This window comes from Pipistrellus hanaki (genome assembly GCF_964339955.1).
Source record: "Pipistrellus hanaki genome assembly, chromosome: 3".
Taxonomy (NCBI): domain Eukaryota; kingdom Metazoa; phylum Chordata; class Mammalia; order Chiroptera; family Vespertilionidae; genus Pipistrellus; species Pipistrellus hanaki.
The window spans coordinates 185154871-185177840 of record NC_140505.1 but is presented as its reverse complement, the minus strand read 5'-3'; the positions used below and the strand labels follow the sequence as shown (position 1 = coordinate 185177840).

Here is a 22970-nt window from a genome sequence, read left to right as displayed (position 1 = left end):
GCCTTGGTTTTTGTCCTGACCCTTGCCACTTCTTAAATCTCAGAGCAGACTAAGCTCCCCCTTACCCCACCAAAGGGGACCCAGAGGCCGACGCAGCGCCCCTCGGGCCCTCACTCAGGAGGCAGGCTTGGGGGACAGGACACAGACAGGGCAGTGCTCCACCCCCGCTCGGCCGGGGCAAAGCAGGTGGGAGCGGTCCTTCGGCCCACTGGACCAGACAGGGCCTCTGAGCTGGGACTGCCCATGTCTGCGCCCCCGCCACTAATCCGCCACTCACCCGGGACATGGCCCGCCCACCGCCTCCCGCTCAGGGTGCCAGGCGGAGACTCAGGTGGTCAGGACCCGCTGGGGACGGCTGAGGCCAAGGCTGCCAGCAGCCCCTCCCCCCCAGAACTGCTTCCCCGCAGAGGGAGGAGGGCAGGAAGAGTCTGGGCGCCCGTCACCCAAACGCCGAGCTTGGCTTTGTCCCCCAGCCGCGCAGTGTTTCAGTGTTAGCTGCAGACGCTGTTGTGCGGAGCTGAGTTCTTAAGTCTCCCAAAACAGGAAGAGGCACTTTATGGACTGGTATTTATAGAATATCCTCCACCCAAACAAAACCAAAATAAAGCAAAGAACTCCTGAGCAGCCACCAGCACGCCTGTCCTGGTGCCTGACGCTCCGGCGGCCACACCACCAGCCCCCTGCTTCCCCCACCACAGGAAGAACCAGTCCCCCCACCCCCACCGCAGGAAGAACCAGCCCCCCCACCCCCACCGCAGGAAGAACCAGCCCCCCCACCCCCACCACAGGAAGGGCGCCCACAGTAGCCACAGCCGCAGGGAGAGCCGCCACCCTCTCCCGGCCACGCGGGCGGCAGCCCTGGGCCAGGCAGAGGCCAGGCTCACGGTCCAGCTCTGCCACTCAGCCTGGGAGCTGGAGGACGGAGGCACCCGCCCACCTGGCCACCTGAATTCAGGAGACAGGAGCGACAGCACATGCCCACCACGACCATTTATTCTTCCTCGCTGCGGCAAAGGGATTCTATTTCTAGAGACCAAGCAGCATTGCCGAGATGTTCTGGAAGAGAAGTCCCTCTGCGCCCGGCCTGTGACTGACGTTACACCGTCCGTCCGCCTGAGGAGAGGCGGCTTCGTGGTGGGGTGGGCACTCCGCCCAGAGGCACCCCCTCTGCTTCCCTCGGACCCACAGTCCGGGACCACAGACCCAGCAGGGCCGAGTTGTCGGCCTTCGACCTTTCTGAGTCCAAGTGCATGGAGGCCACACACGGTGCCAGGCGCTGCGGGGCTGGGGCGGGATCCACGGGCCCGGGGACTGGCAGGTGACTTCTGCTCCACCGCAGACACGTGACAGGCACGCTGTGGGTCCCTGGGCTTGCTTCTCCGTGGACACAGGAGTGCAGTCCCCTCCCCGAGGGCAGCGAGCACCGAGGGGTCCATCTCGGGCCTGAGGGCCTGGGCCCGCCTGCCCGCCCTGTAAAGCGTGCCCACTGGGCCCTCCCCACTTCCCTTTCAGAACCACTTCCCACGCTCCTCTCCATGCGTCTGTCCATCGCTGCGGAGCACAGGGACGTGGTCGGTGGTGGCGACCGCTGGTCCTCATGGCTCCTCACCGGCCTCCCAGCTCCGGGAGGGGAAGAGCGAAGTGGAGTCCTGGCCCCGGTTTGGCCTCCCCTCCGGGAGGGCCTGAGAGAGGCCGCAGTCCTCGCTGGGCCCGCGCCCGTCTCTGGGGATGCCCGCCAGCACGCCAGCCCTTTGGAGGACTCCAGGGCCAGTTACCTCCGGTTTCTGTCCCGCTGACCTGCCCGCTGCAGCCCCCCCAGGCCCCAGCGCCTCCTGGTCTCCCGGAACGTTCACACGGAGCACGGCCGGGCTGGGCCGGGGAGGGGCAGGGACGGGGCTGGCTCCAAGGACGCAGGCGTCCACGGGCTTCTGTGGAGCCGGAGAAGAACGGGCGAACCACCCGCCGCTGGGGGGGGGACACTGTCCCCGCCACGGCTCTCCCGGGAGGCGGCGGCGGGAGGCGTGGCCTGAGAAAGTGGCTGCTGGGGCCCCAGGAGAACCTCGGCACGTCCTGCCCCGCGGGGGCTCCCAGCCAGCCCGGCTCCCGCACCAGCACCTCTTGTTCTGAGCAATGCCACGGTCCTGGCGGAGGCTGCCTGGGGCGTGGCCTCCGGCCCCGTGCAGTGCCGCGGCACACCGAGGGGTCCGTCGGCACTGGCCGCTGAGGGCCTCTGTCCACCGGGGCAGAGGACCGTCAGGCTGGGGACTGGCCCCGCTGGCCCCCGCGGCACAGGCAGCGGCGGGCAAGGCCCCTCCTGCCAGCGGCGGCCCCGGGCCTCACGGAGGTCCTGCTCAGACTGCCCTCCGCGCCGAGGCTACGGCGCCGTCATCACGCTCTGCTCGCCGTGGTCCACGCTCCAGAGGCGGTAGAACTCGGCGAAGTCCACGTAGGGCTCCACGCGGCCGTCCTCGCCGGGCGGGAGCGAGTGGGCGGGCCGCGAGCGGAAGAGGCCCCCGTCCGAGCTGGAGCTGCTGCTCTGGGTGTGCGTGTTGGTGGACTGCAGGGTCAGGGTCGGGCTCTGGCTGCAGGGACAACGGAGTCAGTCAGCGGCCTTGGCTCCCAGGCCGGGACAGCGAGGCCCTGCCTCAGGCCACAGGCCTCTAACAACGGCGACCCAAGAGCCAGCCCGACCACGTGGTCTCTGGGAGATGGAAAGTCAAATGGGCTTTTCAAGCTCTGACTACAAGTGGCTTTTTAAATGGACTCGAACTAAACGGGTCGCCCCGTTCCAGTGCTCAGTGACCACTGCACACAGCAATGAGCTGGAGGTCATGCACTCCACTCGCTCCGGATCCACCCTGACGCAAACCCCAAAACCCAAAGGCCAGCAAGGACTTTTCTCCCAGAAAGCCCCCTCCCTCCCTCCCTGTCTTCCCCTTCACCAGCGGGGAGACGGGACCCCATGTCCTCAGAGCTCCCGGGCACCCACCCTCTGTCACAGAGCACGTAACCGCTGGAAGTCACCTGCTGGCCCACCACCGTTCTGCAAATCCTTAGCTCTGCCCAGCACCCAGCACCAGGCCGGCCCAGGGTGGGGCCCACCTAATGCTCAGATGCAAAAGGGAGGGAAGGGGCTGTTTAGGAGCCCGCAGGGAGTTAGGGTGCAGGACAGCTGGTTCTCCTGCCTGACCTGGGACCTCTGCTGCCACGATCTGCCTTGGTGGGCACAGCTAGTGGCTTCCTCTCCCCATCTGCACTCAGGATGCCCATCACTGGCTGCTGGCCAGGCCCCCCCAGCCTCTGTGGGCGGTGGCAGCGGCATGGGGGCAGGGGGAGGGGAAGCCCCCTCTAGGCAGAGGGAAGCAGCGCCACTCCCTTCCTGACGGCCCTTCCCATTGGCCACTTCCTCTGAGCTGGGTGTGGCCGCTCCATTATTCGGAGCCAGCGGAATGTGGAAACCAGAGCCGCCGCCTGGTGGGCGGGAGGGGAGGGGGCCAGCATTCCTCAGAAGTGAGGGGGTGGGTGGACACCAGACCTATGGCAGGTCCGCAGTAAGGAGGTGGCCTGCCCACCCGCCTCAGGCTCCAGACCTCCTGCGGCCTCTGCCCCTCCCCCCGCAGACTAGAGAACTCCCTTCAAAGCTGCGCAGACATTTCAGAGCGAGGCTCTGACAAGCCAGTGCCGGCCACGCAGGGGCCCAAGCGCGATGCCACCCTACCTCCCACCCTTCAGGGCCGAGAAGAGGCCAAGAGGACCTTCCCGTTCAATGAAAACTCGGACCCACAGGAAACGTGAGCAGCTGGCTGTCAACTTCAGTTCCCTGTCCCTTCGGCCACTCCGCCCAGGGCACCGGCCCCCTCCCAGGTCCCCCTTCAGTGAGCGGCTGGAACCTGCAGCTCTGCCTCTTCCGACCTCAGCGCCTAAAAACAACTCCCAGGAAGGGAGGCGGGCCTGTGAGAAGTGCAAGACGGGGGGGCACCGCACCCAGGAACACTTAGCTAGGACCTGGCCCCTGCATTCCTGTCAGAGCCCAGGGCTGACCCAGGAGGCAGGCCTGAGAGCAGAGGGTGAGGCTTACTTGGTGAGGGTGGGAGTGGCTTCGTCCAGGGTGGAAGCGCTGTGGGCCCCATTCACCAGCTGGCCCTGCGAGGGCATGACGAGGGAGAGGGTCACGCTGGTCTTGCTGGTGCTCTGGGCGCTGGAGTAAGGCACGGACACGGGGTACACACGTCCTCCTGCGGCTGTGGAAGGGAGAGAGGGGTGGGCCTCAGGGAGCGCCGGGAGGGGGGCACAGGCCACCCCAGGACCTGACGGGAATGCTGTCTGAGGGCTGAGAGGAGAAGGTGGCGACCCGGCCCGGCTCCCTGAGCTGCAGCTTGGCCCTCTGCCCCTCGGGACAGAGAAGGGGAGTCTGGGGCAAAGCCTGCCGGCCAGGCGGGGGCTGGCGCTCAGCAGCTCCTGCGCTCAAAGCAGAGGAGGATCAAGTGCGGAGCTGCTTGATGAAAGGGTTACTGCCTGGCCTCCCGCAACGATGCTCTAATCCGAGGGGATAAGCGTGCTCCTAGTTGAGGCTGGCCCAACAAAAATATGGTTGCAATAACAGCAAGCTAGAGAAACTCCAGTAACCTTGGTCCTCTGGAGAGCAAACCCATCTGCGCATGCCTGAGCGCTAAGCTTGTTTGAAAAAAGAAGGAGCCGTCAGTCTGCACCCTGAGCAGCGCGGGAGGAGGTGCAGAAAGAACGAGTGCCTGGCCTCCTGAGCAATCCGACTCCAAGACACGAAGAGTAGAAAGTGGGTTACTCTCACCCCAAACACGGCCCAGGAACGGAGCCAGGCTTCGGGACCTCTGTCCACAGCCTCGCCTCCCCTAAGTCTCTTCCTCCCAGAGCCCCAGTCTCCCTTTCTGTAAAGGGGGTGCTATCTCCTTGAGGGCTGACAATGAGGACTACAGGAAACATTGGGGTCAAGTGCCGGGCGCAGAGCAGGCCTTCAGCTGGGGAGCCATCGTCCCTGTCGCGGGCCTGGTGTCTGAAGCGCTCTGCTCTCGGGTCACTAGGAGGTCACAGGCGAAAAGGAAACCAATGAAAGGCAGCTCAGAGGCCCGGGTGAAAGCTGCTCACAGCCAGGCCTCCCCTCTGCCTGCTGTGCTCCTGGAGCAAGGCCTGCCCCTCAGCCTCTCTGCAGCCCACCCCGCCCAGGGCCTCGGAGGTGGCTCCCTGCCCGCACCGCCCTCACCTGGAGCCGGGGATGCTGCGGGCTGGCTCATCTCGCCCAGCGGGTAGCCGAAGTTCCTCACCAGCAGGGTCATGTCCTCGTGCCTCGGGCAGAACTTGGCACGCTCGCCGCCGCTGGCGAAGGTGTCGCCGTGGATCCGCTTCACCCGGTCCACCACGGCCTGGGCCACCGCGTCCAGGGAGGTCTGCTTGGCGAACTCGGTGTCGATCATAGCGGCGATTTCCTGGGAAGGAGGGCGCAGGCCGGGTGAGGGACAGGGCCCGGGGACTGCGGCCGTGACTCCAGGGCCTCACCAGGACACTCAGGGGCCACTGGTTAAGCAGGTGAAGGAAGTCCCCGCCAGCCACACCTGCAATCTGAGCTTTTCAAGGGATTCAGGATAATCCTTCGGGGACTTTCTCATGAGAACAGGTGTGGCCTTGTGCTCTCTCAGGGAGAATGTCCACCTCACTGGGTTACTACGAGGAGGAAGTAACATAATGGAGGAGAGGGCAGTGTGGGGATTGCTAGAAAGCCCTGCATAAATGCGTGCCCAGCACACCAGGCACGTATCCCCTAAGGGACCCAGGAGACTTGCAACCAAAGGAGCAATTGTGATTATTAAGCTTTTTTTTTCTTCCTGGAACAAACTCATTTTAGGCTATGCTATGCCAATTTTGTCAGAAAATGGGGATGCAGAATGAAGGCAGGGAAGTCTACTGACCAGTGTATCCTAGAACCCAGTAAGGGGCCACTGGACAATTCCTATCTTGAAGACCAAAGAAAAGGAAAAAAAAATCACATTGATGGTAAGATCAAAACCACAAAATCCTCTCCATGCTGGCTGGCCCGTCTCCTGGAGGTAGGGGGCAGAGGCAGGCAATAGGAAATGACCTGGGCCAGTCGGCTGGGCTCAGCTCCCTCGCTGACCTCCTAGGTCACCTCAGGCGAGACCCTGAGTCCGCAGCCCAGCTCCCTGAGGGAGGTGATGGGAGCTGCTGCCCGGTACAGGGCTGCTAGAGCAGGGGTCTTCAAACTACGGTCCGCGGGCCACATGCAGCCCCCAGGGGAGTCTGATCCGGCCCGCCAGGTTTTTTGGGCAGTGAGCGCAGCCGAGGTGTTAGAGTAGGGATTAGTAGTTCATATAGTCCGGCCCTCCAGCTCTCTGAGGGACCGTGATCTGGCCCCCACTTTAAAAAGTTTGAGGACCCCTGTGCTAGAGGAACAAGATGAAAGATGAGAAACCTTGAACACGGGCACCAGGAGAGAGCGGCATGCAAGACTTGCCCTCATTTTTTTTTTTTTTTAATATATTTTATTGATTTTGTACAGAGAGGAAGGGAGAGAGATACAGAGTTAGAAACATCGATGAGAGAGAGTCATCGATCAGCTGCCTCTTGCACACCCCCTACTGGGGATATGCCTGAAACCAAGGTACATGCCCTTGACCGGAATCGAACCTGGGACCCTTCAGTCCCCAAGCCGACCCTCTATCCATTGAGACAAACCGGTTTCGTCTGCCCTCATATTTTTAATTAGAAAGGACAAGGCAGGCAGTCTCCCTCCAGGGACCCCCATGCCCTTCCCTTCCTGCTCCTGCCCCCCCACAGGCCCGTATCCCCTAACCTCGCCCCGCCCCCACAGGCACATATCCCCTAACCTCGCCCCGCCCCCACAGGCACATATCCCCTAACCTCTAAGGGGCCCCGGAGATTGGCAAAGGGGAGCAGCGGCAGCTCATCCCGGGCCGACCCCCTGAACCTGTCTCCACCGCCCCCTTTTCGCTGACCTCCCCGTGAACCAAAGCAGTCCCGCCTAAGTACAATATATATTTTTACTGCACTCAATAAATTCTTGCTTTTCTAAAAATAATAATAATAAAGAAAAGGAAAAAAGCAGAGAAGTTACCTTCCTACGAGACTCACAGATGGAAGGAGAAACACGACCTGAACTTATCTGACCAACCCCGCCATCCAAGGTCAGGTAGAGGCAGCTTCCCTTCAAAATCATCCCTGAAGCGACTGCTTTACCACAGCCCCACAAAGCTGGCGCTGTCCTCCCGTCTCAGACATGAGAACGAACTGTGAATCACCCGCAGCTCGGAGAGGACGGGGAGGGGGCGCGGACGTGGCCATGGCTCTGTGCGCAAGGCCGCACTTCGCGCTCCTCCTCGGCCCAGGCCCTTTCCCGGACATTCTCCAAAGAGATTCACGTCCATCTCGCCCACTTCCCTTCAGGCTTTGCTCAGGGCTGAGGAAGGATTTGGGAGGGATGGGTGTCCTTGGAGCTCTGGGCTTTTGCTTCCCCAGGTCCGAGCCCAGCGAAGACACCGGCAATGGCACTTGAGAATCAGAGCAGGAGGGCTGGCCAGGTCCCCAGGGGAGCGTGCCACCTGCAGGCTGGCCAGCCATGCTCTGCGGAGGCCCAGCTCACCTGGTTGGCCTGCCCAGGCCCGTGGGCCGCCTCCAGGGCCTTGTACAGCCCCTCGGACATCAGCACCAGGAAGCCCGTCACCCCGTCCAGGGGCTGCGCGCCGTGGATTTCGGGCTCCGCGATGATGGGCTTGGACTTGGCAGTGCTGGGGGAGAGAGCAGAGGGGCAGCTGTACTCGGAATGGCCCCCTCGGGGCATTTATTTTGCTAAGGGGAAGAATCTACCCCAGAATGTAAAATAAAACACACATCTGGCAAGAAGAGAAAAAAGGAAAACCAGAAAAACAGACCTGTCTCTGAGCGCAGCTATTAAAACCAAGTTCTGAGGGCCAGAAAGCTGCAGGCGGCTGGGCTCGGGGCGCCCAGTCCCAGCCCCACTCTGCAGCCCCCGCCCACAGAGCAGGGCAGTGCCGGGGGCAGGGTGGACAGTGGGAGGGTGGGGTTCTCTTTTGAAAGCCCACTCCTCCTGGGCTCCCCCAAAGCAAGTGTCAGGCGACTCAGACCTCACCAACACTCTACGCACAGAGTCACCTCTGACGCACTATGGACCAGCAGGGCCCGAGAGTGCTTGCACACAAGCAACTAGGTGGTGTTCTGGCAACAGGATCTGGAAGAGCGGAGTCTGGAAACACCCCGCGGGTCCTTCCATGGGGGCCAGCAGCGAGCGCTGACACAGCAGCACCGAGTTCCAGCAGCTATTACCAGGAACACACAGCCTCAATGCTAAGTGTGCAGAATGCTGGAAAGGGTGCGCCAGCACTTAGTGCATGTTTTGAAAAGGATGCCCGCGCCCACCCACCCCCCCCCCCCCCACACACACACACACTCTGGGCAGGGCACACAGGAAACAGCAGCTTCCGGGGAGAAGGAGAAGAACGCACTCTGCACAGTGTGTCTTAGGACTGTTTGAACTGTCTGAAACCACATCTGTACTTTTCAACAAAACAGCAGAACCCTACCAATTAGAGACAAAAGGTTCCAGACTCAACGGCCCAAATCCTGTGGGAGGAGGGAGTTCGAACTCTTGCTCCTGATGATGGGTCTTTGACCCCTGACCTCACACCAGCCTCTGGGAGGAAGAGTGTCCTTGGGCTCTGTTCCCGGAGCCTCTGGGGTGGGAGCACAGCGGCCGGCCACCTACCTGAGCAGGTCGATGTCAGTGTAGCCATATTTGACCTTGTAATCTCCAATGCGCCTGGTGCTCTCCTGCCCACAGATGATCCCCACTTGCTTGATCTTTCCTGCGTCCAAACCTACCAGGGGGAGAACACCACAAGCCAGACTGTTCATAACGAGGAACAGAAAGGGGACAGACACACCCGGGGAGCAGGAAAGAGTCACACCAGGAGCCCTGGAGAGCGGCTAATCCAGTAGCCCCCGTGTCCTCAGTCCCCATCTCCATCAGAACACCCCTCACTGGGACGCTTCCTCCACAGCCCAGCACATCCAGCACCGCCCAGCACAGCCGCCTGGGAGAGGGAGGCTGCGGCAGTGGCTGCACCTCAGGACTGCTGTAGCCTCGGTCTCCACCAATAACAGAGACGTATGCCAGGTGCGCTGGGAAGCATTTTACATGCGTTACTCTTAATCCCACCACACCCCGAGGCAGGCGTGCCTATCATCTCATTACACAGATGGGGAAACTGAGGGCCGGAAAATGAGTAAGTTCCAACCATCACCAACTAGTTAGCAACAGAGCTGGGCTTCAACCCCGGGCAGGCTGGTCACAGCCCGTGTACTCGCCACAGGACCACCGCAGAGGGCCAGGGTGAGCCGCGGGCTGCCCTCCCAGCGCTGGCCGGGGCCCATCCCCACGCACCCAGCTGGGAGAGGCGGAAGAGCTCGTCCTCGTTCTCCGTGGTGTGGTCCACGTTCAGCTGTGTCACCTGCAGCCCGTCCACCGTGGACTTGCACAGCAGTGCGCGGTTCGTACCTGCAGCAGAATGTGAGCAGCTGAACAGACGAGCACAGGGAGGAAAGGGCCACGTTAGAGAGAGAGAGAAAAAAAGAGGAGAGAGAGAGAGAGAGAGAGAGAATGGAAATCCTTGAAACAAGCAAAGAAAATGGGCTCAGACCCCTGGGTGAGCCAGCAGTCATAAGAGCTGGCAATATGAAGGAATTAGGTTAAACTTTTCCATCCTAGCATGACTATGATTATGATTATAATAAAGGAGCTTTACTCTAGGGAGATACACTGACATATTTACAGATACCAGGCCACGATGTCTGGTGTCTGCTTCACAAACACGCAAGGACCGAGGGCTGCAGAGGAATGAGACTGGCCGTGAGGAGGGGACTCCGGGCTGGGGACAGGCGTAGGGGCTCATTAAGTGCTAGCCACTCTGTTTTTTAACATTTCTAAGGTAATGAAATCTTAAGGAAACGAGGAAGAGAAGAGGGACATTGTCAGTGGGGTCTCCTAGCGTCCCCACAGTAATCGGCACCCTGGGGTATGGCCTTCTCAGGGTCCCAGATGGCCTCTTCTTTGCCCACAAATCCTACACAACATCCCTGAGACACCGCACTCTCCAGCCCACCCCAGCCCTCCTCGCTACCCTCCAGAAGAGGAAGCCACTGAGGTGCCCAGACAGGGACTTGACTCCCCAAGGCCACACGTTAGGGACAACATGGCGACGAAAGCTGGGCCGCCCGCTTCCAGCTGCTCCTTCCAACACCATTCACTGGGACTGAGACTCTCTTCTTTTTTGGAAGATAACCCAAATCAATTTTTTAAAATGTTTTTATTGACTTTAGAAAGAGGAAGGGAGAGGGAGAGAGAGTTAGAAACATTGATGAGCGAGAAACATCAATGAGAGAGAAACACCGATCCGTTGCCTCCTGCACACCCCTACTGCAGATCAAATCCACAACCCGGGCATGTGACTGGGAATCGAACCAGTGACCTCTTGGTTCATGGGCTGACACTCAACCATTGAGCCATACTGGCCGGGCAAGAAGAAACACTCAGAGTAACAGGGAAACCCACCCAATGGCCTCGACAGACGGGCTGGAGACCCCACGTGTCTGGAAAGCAGCTGCCCGAAGACCGCACCCCCCCACGCTGGCCTCCTCCCCCTCCCCAGGGACAGCAGGCGGCTCGGCTCACCGACGTTGGCGACGTAGAGCTTGTTGTTGAGAAGGACAGCCACGACCGCCATGGCTCCTCCGGAAATCTCCCTCTCCAGCACCTTGAGTCTTTCGAGGATCTTCTGATACTGAGGCGGCAGCTGGTGCTGGGGGACCCCCTGCAAGCCACCATGAGGGGTCAGAGCAGGCCGGGTCCTCAGAGCCCGTCTCCCCTCCCCGCTAAAGAGCGGGGGCTGGAGGCCCGGCCGGGACAGAAGCTGCACTTCCAGGCGGGCTTCTCTAGGAAAGCCGGAGGCCACCTCACCATCCTGCCGGCTGAGTGCTGTGGCTGATACGCATGGTAGGTTATGGGCAGACTCCAGTCCAGGACTGACCCTCACTGCCCGCCCCATGCCCAGCTTGAGGAAAGCTGCCCACAGCAACCCAGGAGGCCCTGGGAGGGTCCACCCACTGGCCCCCATGCCCCCGCAGGAACTGTCCCCTAACTCGTGCTGCTCTGGCCCAGTGATGTGGCAGGTGCATCGGTGCTCCTGGCAGAGCCAGCCTGGCGGGCCTTTCTCGGGGGCGGCGAGGGCAGTACCTCTGGCAGCTGGGACTGCAGGCTCGCCTTCTCGGCCAGAGCATCGTCGATGGACTCCAGGAAGCTCCTCTCCACCACGTCGAAGGCCTAGAGGCACAGAGAGGACAGGGACAGGTGTCAGGGCAACGGCCGGTTCCAAACAGCACCGCCAGCTGATGCTGCCACGCCCCGGACTAGAGTGACAAACTGTACAGAGTGCAGGCCGCCATGGTCGGGGCTGCACGTGCACTGCAGAGCGACAGAGGCTGAGGCTGAAGACGGAGGTCAAGGGCACGGGCGTGGCTGGCGTCAGGCCACCTGGGAGTGGACTCCTTGGTCTCCTCACCTCGACAGAGGTAAGAGTTGTTCTGAGTGACTGAGCCCTCGGACCTGGCTCAGAGCACGTCCAGATCAATGGCAACCGGTGTCATGACCGCACCCTGCTGGCCCCGAACGCCGGCATACTGCTGCCCCTCCTGGGGCAGCCAGAGCCACCGGCACAGGCCCCGAGGCTGGAGGGCGCTCTGGGCCTCAGGTGCTGAGCCAGGGAAAGGGCTGAGAACGCTGTTTTCGAGGAACAGGAAGCCATCCTCCGCGTCCACACTAACTGCCTCCAGATGTGCTTCCAGAAGGAGGTGCCCGGAAGCAATCTCCCAAGCAGCAGCCGGAAGCACTGCAGAGCTGGAGGGATCCCCAAGCAGCCAGAAGGGAGGGGGCGAGGCCCAGGCGGCTGGCAGTGACTGGAGGCTGAGCACCTGAGCCACTCCTGAAGGCAAGGAACCTCCCTAAATAAGGTGACCAGACGTCCCGATTTCTAACGATTTGTCCCGAGTCCCGAGACGTTTTAAAAAAGTCCCGATTTTTTTCGAAAAAAATCGGGACTTTTTTAAAACGCCGCGGGATGCGGGACAAATCATTAGAAATCAGAACCGTCCTGCTTCCACCTTACCCTAAATCACGCCCCCCCACTGCACCCCTTCGCCCAGAGTCCCACCCCTACTTCCCGTTCCCCAAGACGATCTATTCCGGAGCCAACCCTGCAGCTGTGGGCGAGGACCGAGATGGCTGCCTGCTCCCGGACTCCCCGAAACAGGGAGCCCCTGCCGCCGCCGGGAGAGGCTCCGGAGCGGCCCCTGCAGGAGGGGCGGCAGGAGGACCTACCCTCACCGCGCAGGGCCCCGCGCCGGGGACACACACACACAGACACACACACAGACACACACACACACAGACACGCGTGACCGGCGGCCGGGCCGGGCTCGCACCTGCAGCAGCACACGGCGCACGTCGGCCTCCGTGTGCTCGGCGTTGAGCTGGCCCAGCAGGAGCTCGGCGGACAGGCGCTGGGCCACGAAGCTGGTCACCCGGTTGCCGTCGTAGCCGTTGAAGACCCCGTACAGGAAGCAGTTGTTCTCACTCCTGGGACAGAGAGGCAAGAGGCGGGGGAAACGGGGCTCGCAGAGGAGCGCCAGTTCCAGCGTGGGGGGGGGGGGGGGGGGGCAAACACTGGGCGAGACCAGAGAGACAGCAGCTGTGGCTCCAGGTGCCCACGTAGGTCCCCCACTTTGACCTTCATTTTTTTAAAAATATATTTTATTGATTTTTTTACAGAGAGGAAGTGAGAGAGCTAGAGAGCTAGAAACGTTGATGAGAGAGAAACAGCTGCCTCCTGCACACCCCCCACCGGGGACGTGCCCGCAACCACAGTATATGCCCTTGACGGGAATCGAACCTGGGACCTTCCAGCCCGCAGGCCGACGCTCTATCCACTGAGCCAAAACGGTTTCGGCTTGACCATCATTTTACTCAGGCCATGACCTTCAGGGATGCTCCCCACCCCCCTGTCGCAAGCCGAGGCCGGTCTAAGGTCAGAGGTGGCAGGGACAGTGGCACACGCCACCTCCATGGGCCCATCTCACTGGCAAGCCCCATGCAAGACAGTCGCCAAGCAGACGCCTGCAGAGGGTCTGCCGTGCCCAGAAGAGCACCGCACTCACCTGAACTTGAGCCAGTTGTCCTCCGGTGGGTGGCTCTCGGTGCCCTTGCCATCAGCCGAGTAGCTTCGGTTGGAGGCCGAGCCCACCCCGGAGAGGTGGCAGAGCGGCAGGTCGTCTGTCCAGCTTGGCTGCTGCTCCTGGGAGGGACACCAGGAAGTTGTGAAGTGTTACCTTCTCCAGGGCGGACCCCACCTCACCTTTTTCTTTCCCAACGAAAGCCCCGCAGGCCCGAACCCCGCCCAGAGGCCTCTACTTCCTTCTGGAAAATAACGACCTCGGGGGGAACAGACACCTGCGGAGGGCTGGCATTTTCATGGCTGGCCCACACACCATTCCCTGAAAAAGCACAGCGCTCCGATGCGAGGCTCAGCAGTGGGCTGCAGGTGTGAGCTATGTGACGAAGCACGGATGATAGAAGATACTTCGGCGGCTCTGACTCCAATGCCCTGGGCACTGGGTGAAATGCAGACCCGCCCTCAGACCCAGAAGGTCTGCTCCCGGTGGGCCCAGAGCACCCGCACACAGGCAGCTCCTCCCAGGCCACTGCGAAACTGACTTACCAGCGAGCCTCAGCACAGCCCCTCTCCCTGGCATCGGGGCCCCCACTCCCTGGTCCCCTCCTCCCCCATTTGCCCCCTGCCAGCCTTCTCCGCCTGTGCCAAATGTCCATGCATCCCCACTCTTTCCCTCCACGTGAACACCCCCCTTGTCCTTGTCGAGCAGCTCTCCGCATCCTTTGGGGCTCTGACACAGGAGTCACCACCTCCAGGAAGTCTTCCTTCAGAAAGACTCTCCCACACTTGACTGACAGCCTTCTTCTGTATTCCTTCCACCCGACTCCCTCGCTCCTGCCTGCCTGTGTCTGACTCCCAATTAGGCTGCTGATCTCAAACCAGGCTGCTCAATGCTTCACATGCAGGTGTATACACACACACACACACATTCTAGCCCATTGATCTCAAAACCTGGCTGCTCAGTGCTTCACATACACGTGTACACACACACACACACACACACACACACACACACATTCTAGCCCGCTGATCTCAAACCAGGCTGCTCAGTGCTTCACATGCACGTGTACACACACACACACACACACACACACACACACACTCTAGCCCACTGATCTCAGTGCTTCACATGCATGTGTACGCGCACGTGCACACGCGAGTCCCCCCACCCCCCCATACACACACCCAAGCCCCAGCCCAAACACAGATTTTGAATTTCCTAAATCTCCTTAGGGGGCACTCTGAGCACCTACATTTTTTTTAAGCCCCAGAAATGACTCCCAGGTCGGGAGGCTTTCACTGAGGCAGTAGATCATGCAAGGCCCCAGCATGGGCCCCCACTCGACCCCCACTAAGAACTGTGCCTGCTTCCCAAGAGCATTGCCGGGACCGCTGTGCTGACCCGGAGCTAACAAAAACAAGTGAGAGAATCCAAGCTCAATTGCAAGGAAAACAAAACTGGGACTGAGCCCGGCCAGTGTGGCTCAGTGGTTGACATTGCCCTAAGAACCTGGAGGTCATTGGGTTGCGTGCAGGAGCCAGCCAATCAATGATTCTCTCTCATCACTGATGTTTCTGGTTCTCTCTCCCTTCCTCTCTGAAATCAGTAAGAAATATATATATATATATATTTTAAAGTGGGATCGAGGCTTTACTGAATTTTAAACAAGCACAAGCACTGTGCACAACTTCTTACAAGTGAACAGTAAATCTTCAAAAAAGGATGTGAAAGCTACTTCAACAGGCTTTGGCAATCAAACGTATAAAAAGCCTGTGGTTAGCTTTTGTGGCAAGTTTCATCTTCTGTGTATTTACATATTGACAGGAAGTGACTTTATGGCTTTCACGCTTTCATTCCATTTTAATTGCTTTAACGCTGCATTTATTCTGGCGCTTCAATTCTGTGCCTTGCCCGCTGGAGCTGCTTCTATGGAGTGTGGGAGTTGGCTTTTATTTTTAAACTGACATACGGTAAGATGGACTGCTTTGGATGCACAGGTCTGTGAATTTAACATGCGCGGAGATTTCTGTGACCGCCACCACAGGGAGACACAGAACAGCCCCATGATCCCAAACACTCCCTGGTCTTGCCCCTTGGCAGCCTGCCGTGCCCTCCCCAGACCTCTAGCACCCACTGACCTGGGTCAGGGCACCTGCCTGGGGGCAGGCCTGATCCCCGGTGCGGAGGCATGCAGAAGGCGGCCAACTGATGTTTCTATCGTGCTATCCCTCTCCTTTCCTCTCTAAAGTCAATAAAAAACATATTAAAAAAATAAAATAAAAATTACCCAAAGAGCATGTTAAGAAGTATCCATGGTGAGGCAAGGCCGCCCTCCTCTCTTCTGTCTTCCAGGCCCTATCCACCTGCAAAGGCCCTGCTCGAACCCAGAGGCCCGTGTTTCCCAAACTTCAACATCTTCAAGAAATTACCCTCTTCCTATTTTTTCTTTAAACTGCCATTTTCTCTTACTCTAATGACTTCATTTAGAATGTAAATTTTTTTAGGATTTTAAGTGGAAAACCAGTGTTACTTGCCATATCTTGAAAATAATAAAAAAAAATGAAAACAAAACAAGGCTGTTAAACGCTAGCTGAACCTATTGCCGGTTACCTGACCCCTGTTCTCCCTGTTAACAGAGAAGAGAGATGACCAAGAACCAGAAAGGTGTAAGGACATGCTAAGAGCAAATCAAGTCTTTCTCTTGGTATGTTCAGAGTTTAAAGAGAACTGACAAGCAAATGCCTCCTCAATAGGCAACGATGAGTTTTACACCAACCCACCTCAATGGATGTGTCCCGGACTCTGGGAAAATGCTGACCAGGGCCACGGGGGGCCCCCCCTTTCCTGAGGAATCCGTCCCTGTGGCCTCATCGTGCATTTCGGGCACCTCACGTCACCACTGGGCTTTGTAGCAACTCTCACGCGCTAGCCTGGTACTGCTGATTAGCTACCTTATTTCACTGATGCAAATACGTATGTTTTCTTTCTTTCTTTCTTTTTTTTTTTTAATATATAGTGTTTTTAAAAAATAATTTTTTATTGATTTCAGAGAGAAAGGGAGAGGGGGAGAGATAGAAACATCAATGATAAGAGAGAATCATTGGTTGGCTTCCTCCCGCATGCCCCACACTGGGGATTGAGCCCGCAACCCAGGCATGTGCTCTGACTGGGAATCGAACTGTGTCCTGGTGGTTCATAGATGGATGCTCAACCACTGAGCCACACTGGCTGGGTCAAATACATATATTTTTAACATTTAGTATTGAACGCTGAAGTTGGTGTTAGTTATTTAGCAGTGTGTTTTCTTTCTAGGTGGTATGTAAAACAATGACGTGTCCTCACAATTAATGACATCTTAGATCCAATGATATATGGTCACCTTCTCAGACACGTATGAGCACTCCTTCCATAGAATGCAGTCTCCCCAGCGCCCCAAATGTTCCGTGACCACTGGCCGGAGAACGACAGGTTCTGCCCACAGAGGGGTGGGAGAGCACGTGTCCTCCCTGAGCTCGGCGGCCCGGACACCCCCGCTGTGGCCGAGGGGCTGTGGTCATGTCCTCCCACCTCTGTCCGCCTCCACGGCTTTTTCACACCACGCAGCCAGGGCTGACTCTGCCACGGCACACCACGCTCCCATGTCCCTGCTTCCCTTCTCCGCATTTCTGAACAATTTTCGGAAAGGTCATGATTTTCTGTTCACACAAACCACCCACCCTCCACCCCAACACACTCGGATGCATACTTTCTCCCACGCCCCAAATGCCAGGCCTGCCAGCACCGACAGCAAGTGGCGCTTCTGCACCTGGCGAGGGAGCCGTGAGTCACTGGGAAGCTGAGAAGGGGCATCTCACGCTCACACAGCCTCGTCACGGTGCCAAGTAAATGCAACAACAAGCGCGGACCACGTTAACTCTTGGATGGTTAACAAATTAATTTCCCACAAGAGATGTAACAGGAAGTGTGGTAAGAAAGAATGTTGTCTCGAAAATCCTAATTCTGCCGAAACCGGTTTGGCTCAGTGGATAGAGCGTCGGCCTGCAGACTGAAGGGTCCCGGGTTCAATTCCGGTCAAGGGCATGTACCTTGGTTGTGGGCACATCCCCAGTAGGGAGTGTGTAGGAGGCAGCTGGTCGATGATTCTCTCTCATCTATGTTTCTAGCTCTCTATCCCTCTCTCTTCCTCTCTGTAAAAAATCAATTAAAAAAAAAAAAAATATATATATATATATGTTTTTTTATCCTAATTCTAACTTGATTGTATAAACAGGAGTTTCCAACATCCATATTTTGGTATGAAAAGATTCTACAGTGATCCAATTGTAGATAACCTATTAAGGGCATTATAAATGCCCTGTATAAATAGATGTACAAATTAGTTCCTCATGTCAAACGTAATAGACATAAAAATAGTCCATTACAGCCCTGGCCAGGTGGCTCAGTTGGCTAGTGTCATCCTGATATGCCAAGGTTGTGGGTTCGATCCCTGGTCAGGGCACATGCAATAATCAACCAACCAATGGATGCAAAAATTGGTGGAACAACAAATCAAATTTTCTCTCGCTCTCAAATTAACCGATAAAAAAATAAATTTAAAAAATCCACTTCAATCCTCACAGAGACATCTCCAACTCCTAGGCAGCATTCGTGGATAAAGCACAGCTCCGAGTTCAGGCCACAGCTTGAATATCAAATTATAGTATGAAAAGGCCGAGTGTTTTTGTGGTGAAAGCACCCGAATTCCTTAGAGGCGAGGAGGAAGCTCAGAGAGGGAGACTAATGCCCCCGGGAAGATGGCTCGGGGCGGGGGCGGCGGTGCTTTCTGTCCCGAAAGCTCCATCGTTCTGAATGACCCCCTTTTCCCTCCCGATCCTCTGGGACCAACTCCATTCTAGCGCCTCCACCTCTCTCACCAGGGTTTTCATCAAAGGTCCTCTATGTTTTCATCACAAATACAGTCCTAACACACTCTTAAAGGGGCCACTAACAGCGGTGGAGCACTCACTGTGCTAGAGCAGCTGGCTGGCATAGGAGATGGCTGTAGGTGACGGCCTAACAGGTGTTTTTATTTTAATGGATATATCAATATATTTTCATGGACTTTAGAAAAATAGATAGCTGGCCCCTGTGATTGTATAGATAGCTCAAGACATATCTAAGTTTTTTAAAAAGTTGATTTCAAGTTGATTTTTTAAAGTAATAAATACCTAATAGTATAGGCAAAATCACACACCTGCTTCTCCCTGACCCCAATGCACTCCTGCATGCCCCACCTCAGGCAAGGGCACCACTGCTGTTCCAACTGAAACCTCGTAGCCCTTCTTAACTCATCTTCCTCTGCCATGCACCCCACACCCAATCTGCCAGCAAATGATGTCAGCCCTTCCTCCAAAATACAGCCAGAACCCAATTCTTCGCACCACTCCTCTGCCATGGCTCTGGCCCAGCCTCTGTCACCTCACATCTGGACAACTGAAAACCACTTAGCAGGTCCTAGGCTTCTACTCAAGGGCTACTCAAATCACAAACCAGGTCACATCCTGCCCTGAGACCACACGAGAGTTTCACATCCCACTTAGAAGAGAGTCCACAGTCCACCTGAGGACCCACCAGGCTCCCGGGACCGTTGCTACTCCCTCCCCCAGCATGCTCCTCTCCAGCCACACCGGCCTCCTTGCTGCCCCCCCGGGGGGCATCTCTGCTCCCTCGGGCAGGAACACTCCTTCCCGTGTCCCCACTTCAGCTCATCAAACACTGAGGTCCTCCCCTCCACCGTTGTGTGTGTGAATCCTCACAGCACCACCCGGTGTCCGTTACAGACATCACTGTATCATGTGTAACCTGTATTTGTCCGCTGTTTAACGTCTCCCTTCTGGAAGAGAAGGTGAGTTTCATGAAGGCAGTGCCCCTGCCCCTCCCCGGTGCCTGCCACACGGCGACACTGAGGGAATGAGCCGCGGGCACTCCCTCGCGGCAAAACTGAAGGTGGAACCTCCCGCTGCAGCGACCACGCAGGGCTAGGAGTGTGACCACGGCAATCCCTTCACTACCAACGGAACTTCTAGAAGGAAGTCCTCTTCGGTCGGGGAAACCAAGGATCAGGCATGTGAGATCACTTGCCCAAGGCCATACAGACTCAGACTCTGTCCTATCAGGCAGCTAGTTCTTTTGAACACATCGAGCTATCTTCCAAAGCTCTTCTCTTCTTCCAAAGGCCTGTGGAGGCACCACACTGCCTGGGGAAGGAAGGGAGACTCCTTGGGATGCCATTTCTCCGAGCACTCTCCACCTGGCCCAGCACACCCTCCCTGTGCGCGGTTCCCGCCCTCCCGCAGGCCCCCGCCGGCCCGGCCAGACAGGCATCCACAGCCTCTAACACACGGACACGGGAGCAGCCTGCGCACTGTTTAGTGGCCTATGGCTCCTCCTCAAACCGATCTGCAAACGCAGTGAGGGCGCGCAGATGTCTTTGTTATCTCTGTAACCCCAGGCCCAGCCTGGCAGACTCACAGCCATCAGCCGGATGATGGCGTCTGAGCGCCTCTCACCAGACTTAGGACAGCGGAGGGCAGGACAGCACGCCCCGCACACCACCCACACACGCAGGCACCTTGCGAGCAGAAAAGTCTTGATCGTTGTTAGGGAGGGAGGGGACTTGTGCAAACATATCAGGCGTCCCTTTAAGATGCGATGTGCTTAAAGCTAACTCGCCTATCTTTCAAAGATCCTGCCACCACCCAGGAACATTCTGGAGCTAGGAAAGCTCACCTTCCCTCTAACCCGAGTCCGTCCCATGGGCTCCAGCACAGCCAGAGGGAAGGGAGCTGGCGGCCAGTCTCCTCTGCAAGCCAGTCAGCCCACAGCGATGGCCACTTCCAGCCTCTGCCCCTCTCCACCCCGTGTTTCTGAAATGTTTACTACACCGGGGACATTTACACCACCCTCTGGAGCTTACACAGCAGAGGGCCAGGTCTACCCAGCTCAACGACAAGGCTGACCTGCCAAGTAATAGTAGGGGGGGGGGGGGCAGCCAAAGGTGTGGAGTTGCTGTCCTGGGAGAGGAATTTCAGAGTCTACACAAAGCCTGTCATTAATATGCAGCAGTAAAGCTCGCGCTCTCTCTCTCTCTCTCTCTCACACACATACACACAGACACACACACACAGACACACACTCACACACACACTCTCCCCAATTCTGATGCTTCAAGACCCTCAAGGGTAGGAGGGCCACTGGTGAGCACTGGATCTGGCTACACACACTCCACTCGTTATCTTACAAACATTTACGGAATGCCTGGCACCTAGTGGTGGTGGGCACTAGTGACACTGTTCCTTGCAGAGCACAGGTCCGTCTTCCATGAGTTCACTTTCCCACTCGGGAGGCAGACAAGCCCGCAGGCAATTACAACCGGCTGCTCTGCCTGGGGAGGACCCACGGGAAAGGCAACCTGCTCGCAGGTTAAGAATAAGCCCAAGGTGCCAACACGTGTGTGCACCTGTATGCACATGTGTCAGGGGGATGCAGGGGCTGGAAGACACCAGCGACAAACCCAGGAGGGTCCAGACTGCAGGCAGAGATGAGTCTCAAGAAAACCTTCCCCCTGCCGAAACCGGTTTGGCTCCGTGGATAGAGCGTTGCGGACTGGAAGGTCCCGGGTTCGATTCCGGTCAGGGGCATGTACCTTGGTTGCAGGCACATCCCAGGTAGGGGATGTGCAGAAGGCAGCTGGTCGATGTTTCTCTCTCATCAACGTTTCTAGCTCTCTATCCCTCTCCCTTCCTCTCTGTAAAATATCAATAAAATATACTTTAAAAAAAGAAAGAAAACCTTCCCCCTGCCTGCCCTCACGGTGCAGATAAGGAAACCGAGGCCGATGGAGGCACAGAGAGTTACAACCAGGACCAGAAACCAGGCTGCCCATTAGCACAGGAGAGAAGTTGAGAGGAACGGCTGCCTGATTTTAACTCTGCCGCTCACCAGCTGTGTGGCCGTGAGCCGAGGATGCCTCTCTGCACAACAGGAACCATCCCAGTACCCATTTCGCGGGGCTGTCATGACAACTAAACTTACAAACGTGAAGCACTGGCAGCGCGCCTGGGATGCAGTCCGTGGTGCAAAGTGGCTGCCACGGTCATCCTCCTCCCACGGCAGCCCAGTGCCAGGCTGGGCACCCCTGCCCTCCCCGCCGCCGGGCGCCACGGCCCCTTCCTGCTCCGGAGCTGCCCCCGTCCACGTGCCCTCCGCGCTCGGACAGTCCGAGCCCGGGAGTCCGAGCCCCGGGCGGCCGCCCGCAGTGCGCACGCGCCCCCGCCCGGGTCAACGGGGCGGGCCGGCCGGGGACCGGGAAGGCGGCGGTCGCCCTCCGCCGGGGAGAGGTAGGCGGCCCGGAGCGAGGACAGAGCCGCGCCTGCACCAGACAGCGCCCCCGCAGCCTCCCCCCGACCCCCAGCCCCCGGCCCGGAGCGCGGGCCGGTTCCTCACACTCTGCAACAGGCTCCTCCTCTGCGCCGCCATCTTGGAGGGACCCCGCGGGCGCGCCCGCCGCCCGCCAGAGCAGGCGAGAAGGGCGGCTAGAGCGGCCCGGAGGACCGCGCTGCCGGGAGCGTGCGCACAGCGCCACCCGCTGGCCGAAGCGGGGCAGGCCGTGGCGGAGCGTGTGCGCAGGCGCGCTCTTCCACCTGGAGGATAAAGACTTTCTCCTGGGGCCCCGGTATGTTTTCCAGGTGGGGCCCCAAAGCGCCCGATTCAGGTTCTTTAGGAACGCGATGGGGGTGGCAGAGGGTGAACTCTTCATTCACTCAGTAAGAAGTCATTGGGTGACCATGCCTGGCCCGTTAGGGGTGAAGCAGCAAGCAAGACAGGGCCTCAAATAACTAACATTTTAAAAAATATATATTTTATTGATTTTTTACAGAGGAAGAGAGGACAGAGAGTTAGAAACATCGATGAAAGAGAAACATCAATCAGCTGCCTCTTGCACACCCCCTACTGGGGATGTGCCTGCAACCAAGGTACACGCCCTTGACCGGAATGGAACCCGGGACCCTTCAGTCCACAGGCCAACGCTCTATCTACTGAGCCAAACCGGTTTCAGCTCAAATAACTAACATTTTAACTGGGGAGGACAGTACTTGCACACATAAGTCTTCCAAGTGGTGCTAAAGGTTAGGAAGAGAAGACGTGGCATGGGAGTGCGGTGTGACAGGTGAGGACAGGACAGGCTCATGGAAGGGACAGCGTGTGGGACGTGCACATTCTAGAAGCATCTCCCACCATCCCGCGCTTCATGGTAATGAGATGGCTGGTGGTTGAAAGCCCCCGGATGACTTCAGGGTGGGGGGAGGGGCTGCTTGTCCGAGGAGCCAACCCTGTGATTAGAGGGTTGGAACTTTCAAGCCCCCACCTCCCACTTGTGGGGAGAAGAGAGGAGCTGGGACTGGAGTTAATCACTGGTGGCCAGTGGGTTAATCAGTCCTTCCTACGTAATGGAACCTCTGAGGAAACCCAAGGAAGGGGCTTTGAAGGCATCCACATGCCTGGGGGCTGGCACACCCCACACTCTTCGGGGACAGAAGCTTTGTACCCTATGACCTCTTCATCTCACTGCTCATGTGTGTCCTTTATAATGAACAGGCAATCCTGAGTAACGTGTTTCCCTATTA

The 22970-nt window shown here is 58.0% G+C and overlaps 2 protein-coding genes across 2 annotated transcripts in view; one reads left to right on the top strand and one right to left on the bottom strand.

Moving 5' to 3' along the window:
- RPL3 (ribosomal protein L3) overlaps positions 1-22970 on the top strand; it is a gene marked incomplete at its 5' end in the record, with an annotated part of 98990 nt that overhangs the window by 15258 nt on the left and 60762 nt on the right. The window lies entirely within an intron of this gene.
- Positions 976-21909, bottom strand: TAB1 (TGF-beta activated kinase 1 (MAP3K7) binding protein 1). Its single transcript, XM_084880017.1, has 11 exons — positions 21790-21909; positions 13291-13427; positions 12559-12712; positions 11315-11401; positions 10754-10892; positions 9467-9580; positions 8789-8900; positions 7649-7793; positions 5237-5459; positions 4079-4241; positions 976-2582 (listed from the first exon to the last, which is right to left on the bottom strand). The coding sequence occupies exons 1-11, from the start codon at positions 21820-21822 to the stop codon at positions 2375-2377; spliced, it is 1515 nt and encodes a 504-aa protein (XP_084736143.1). The 5' UTR covers positions 21823-21909; the 3' UTR covers positions 976-2374.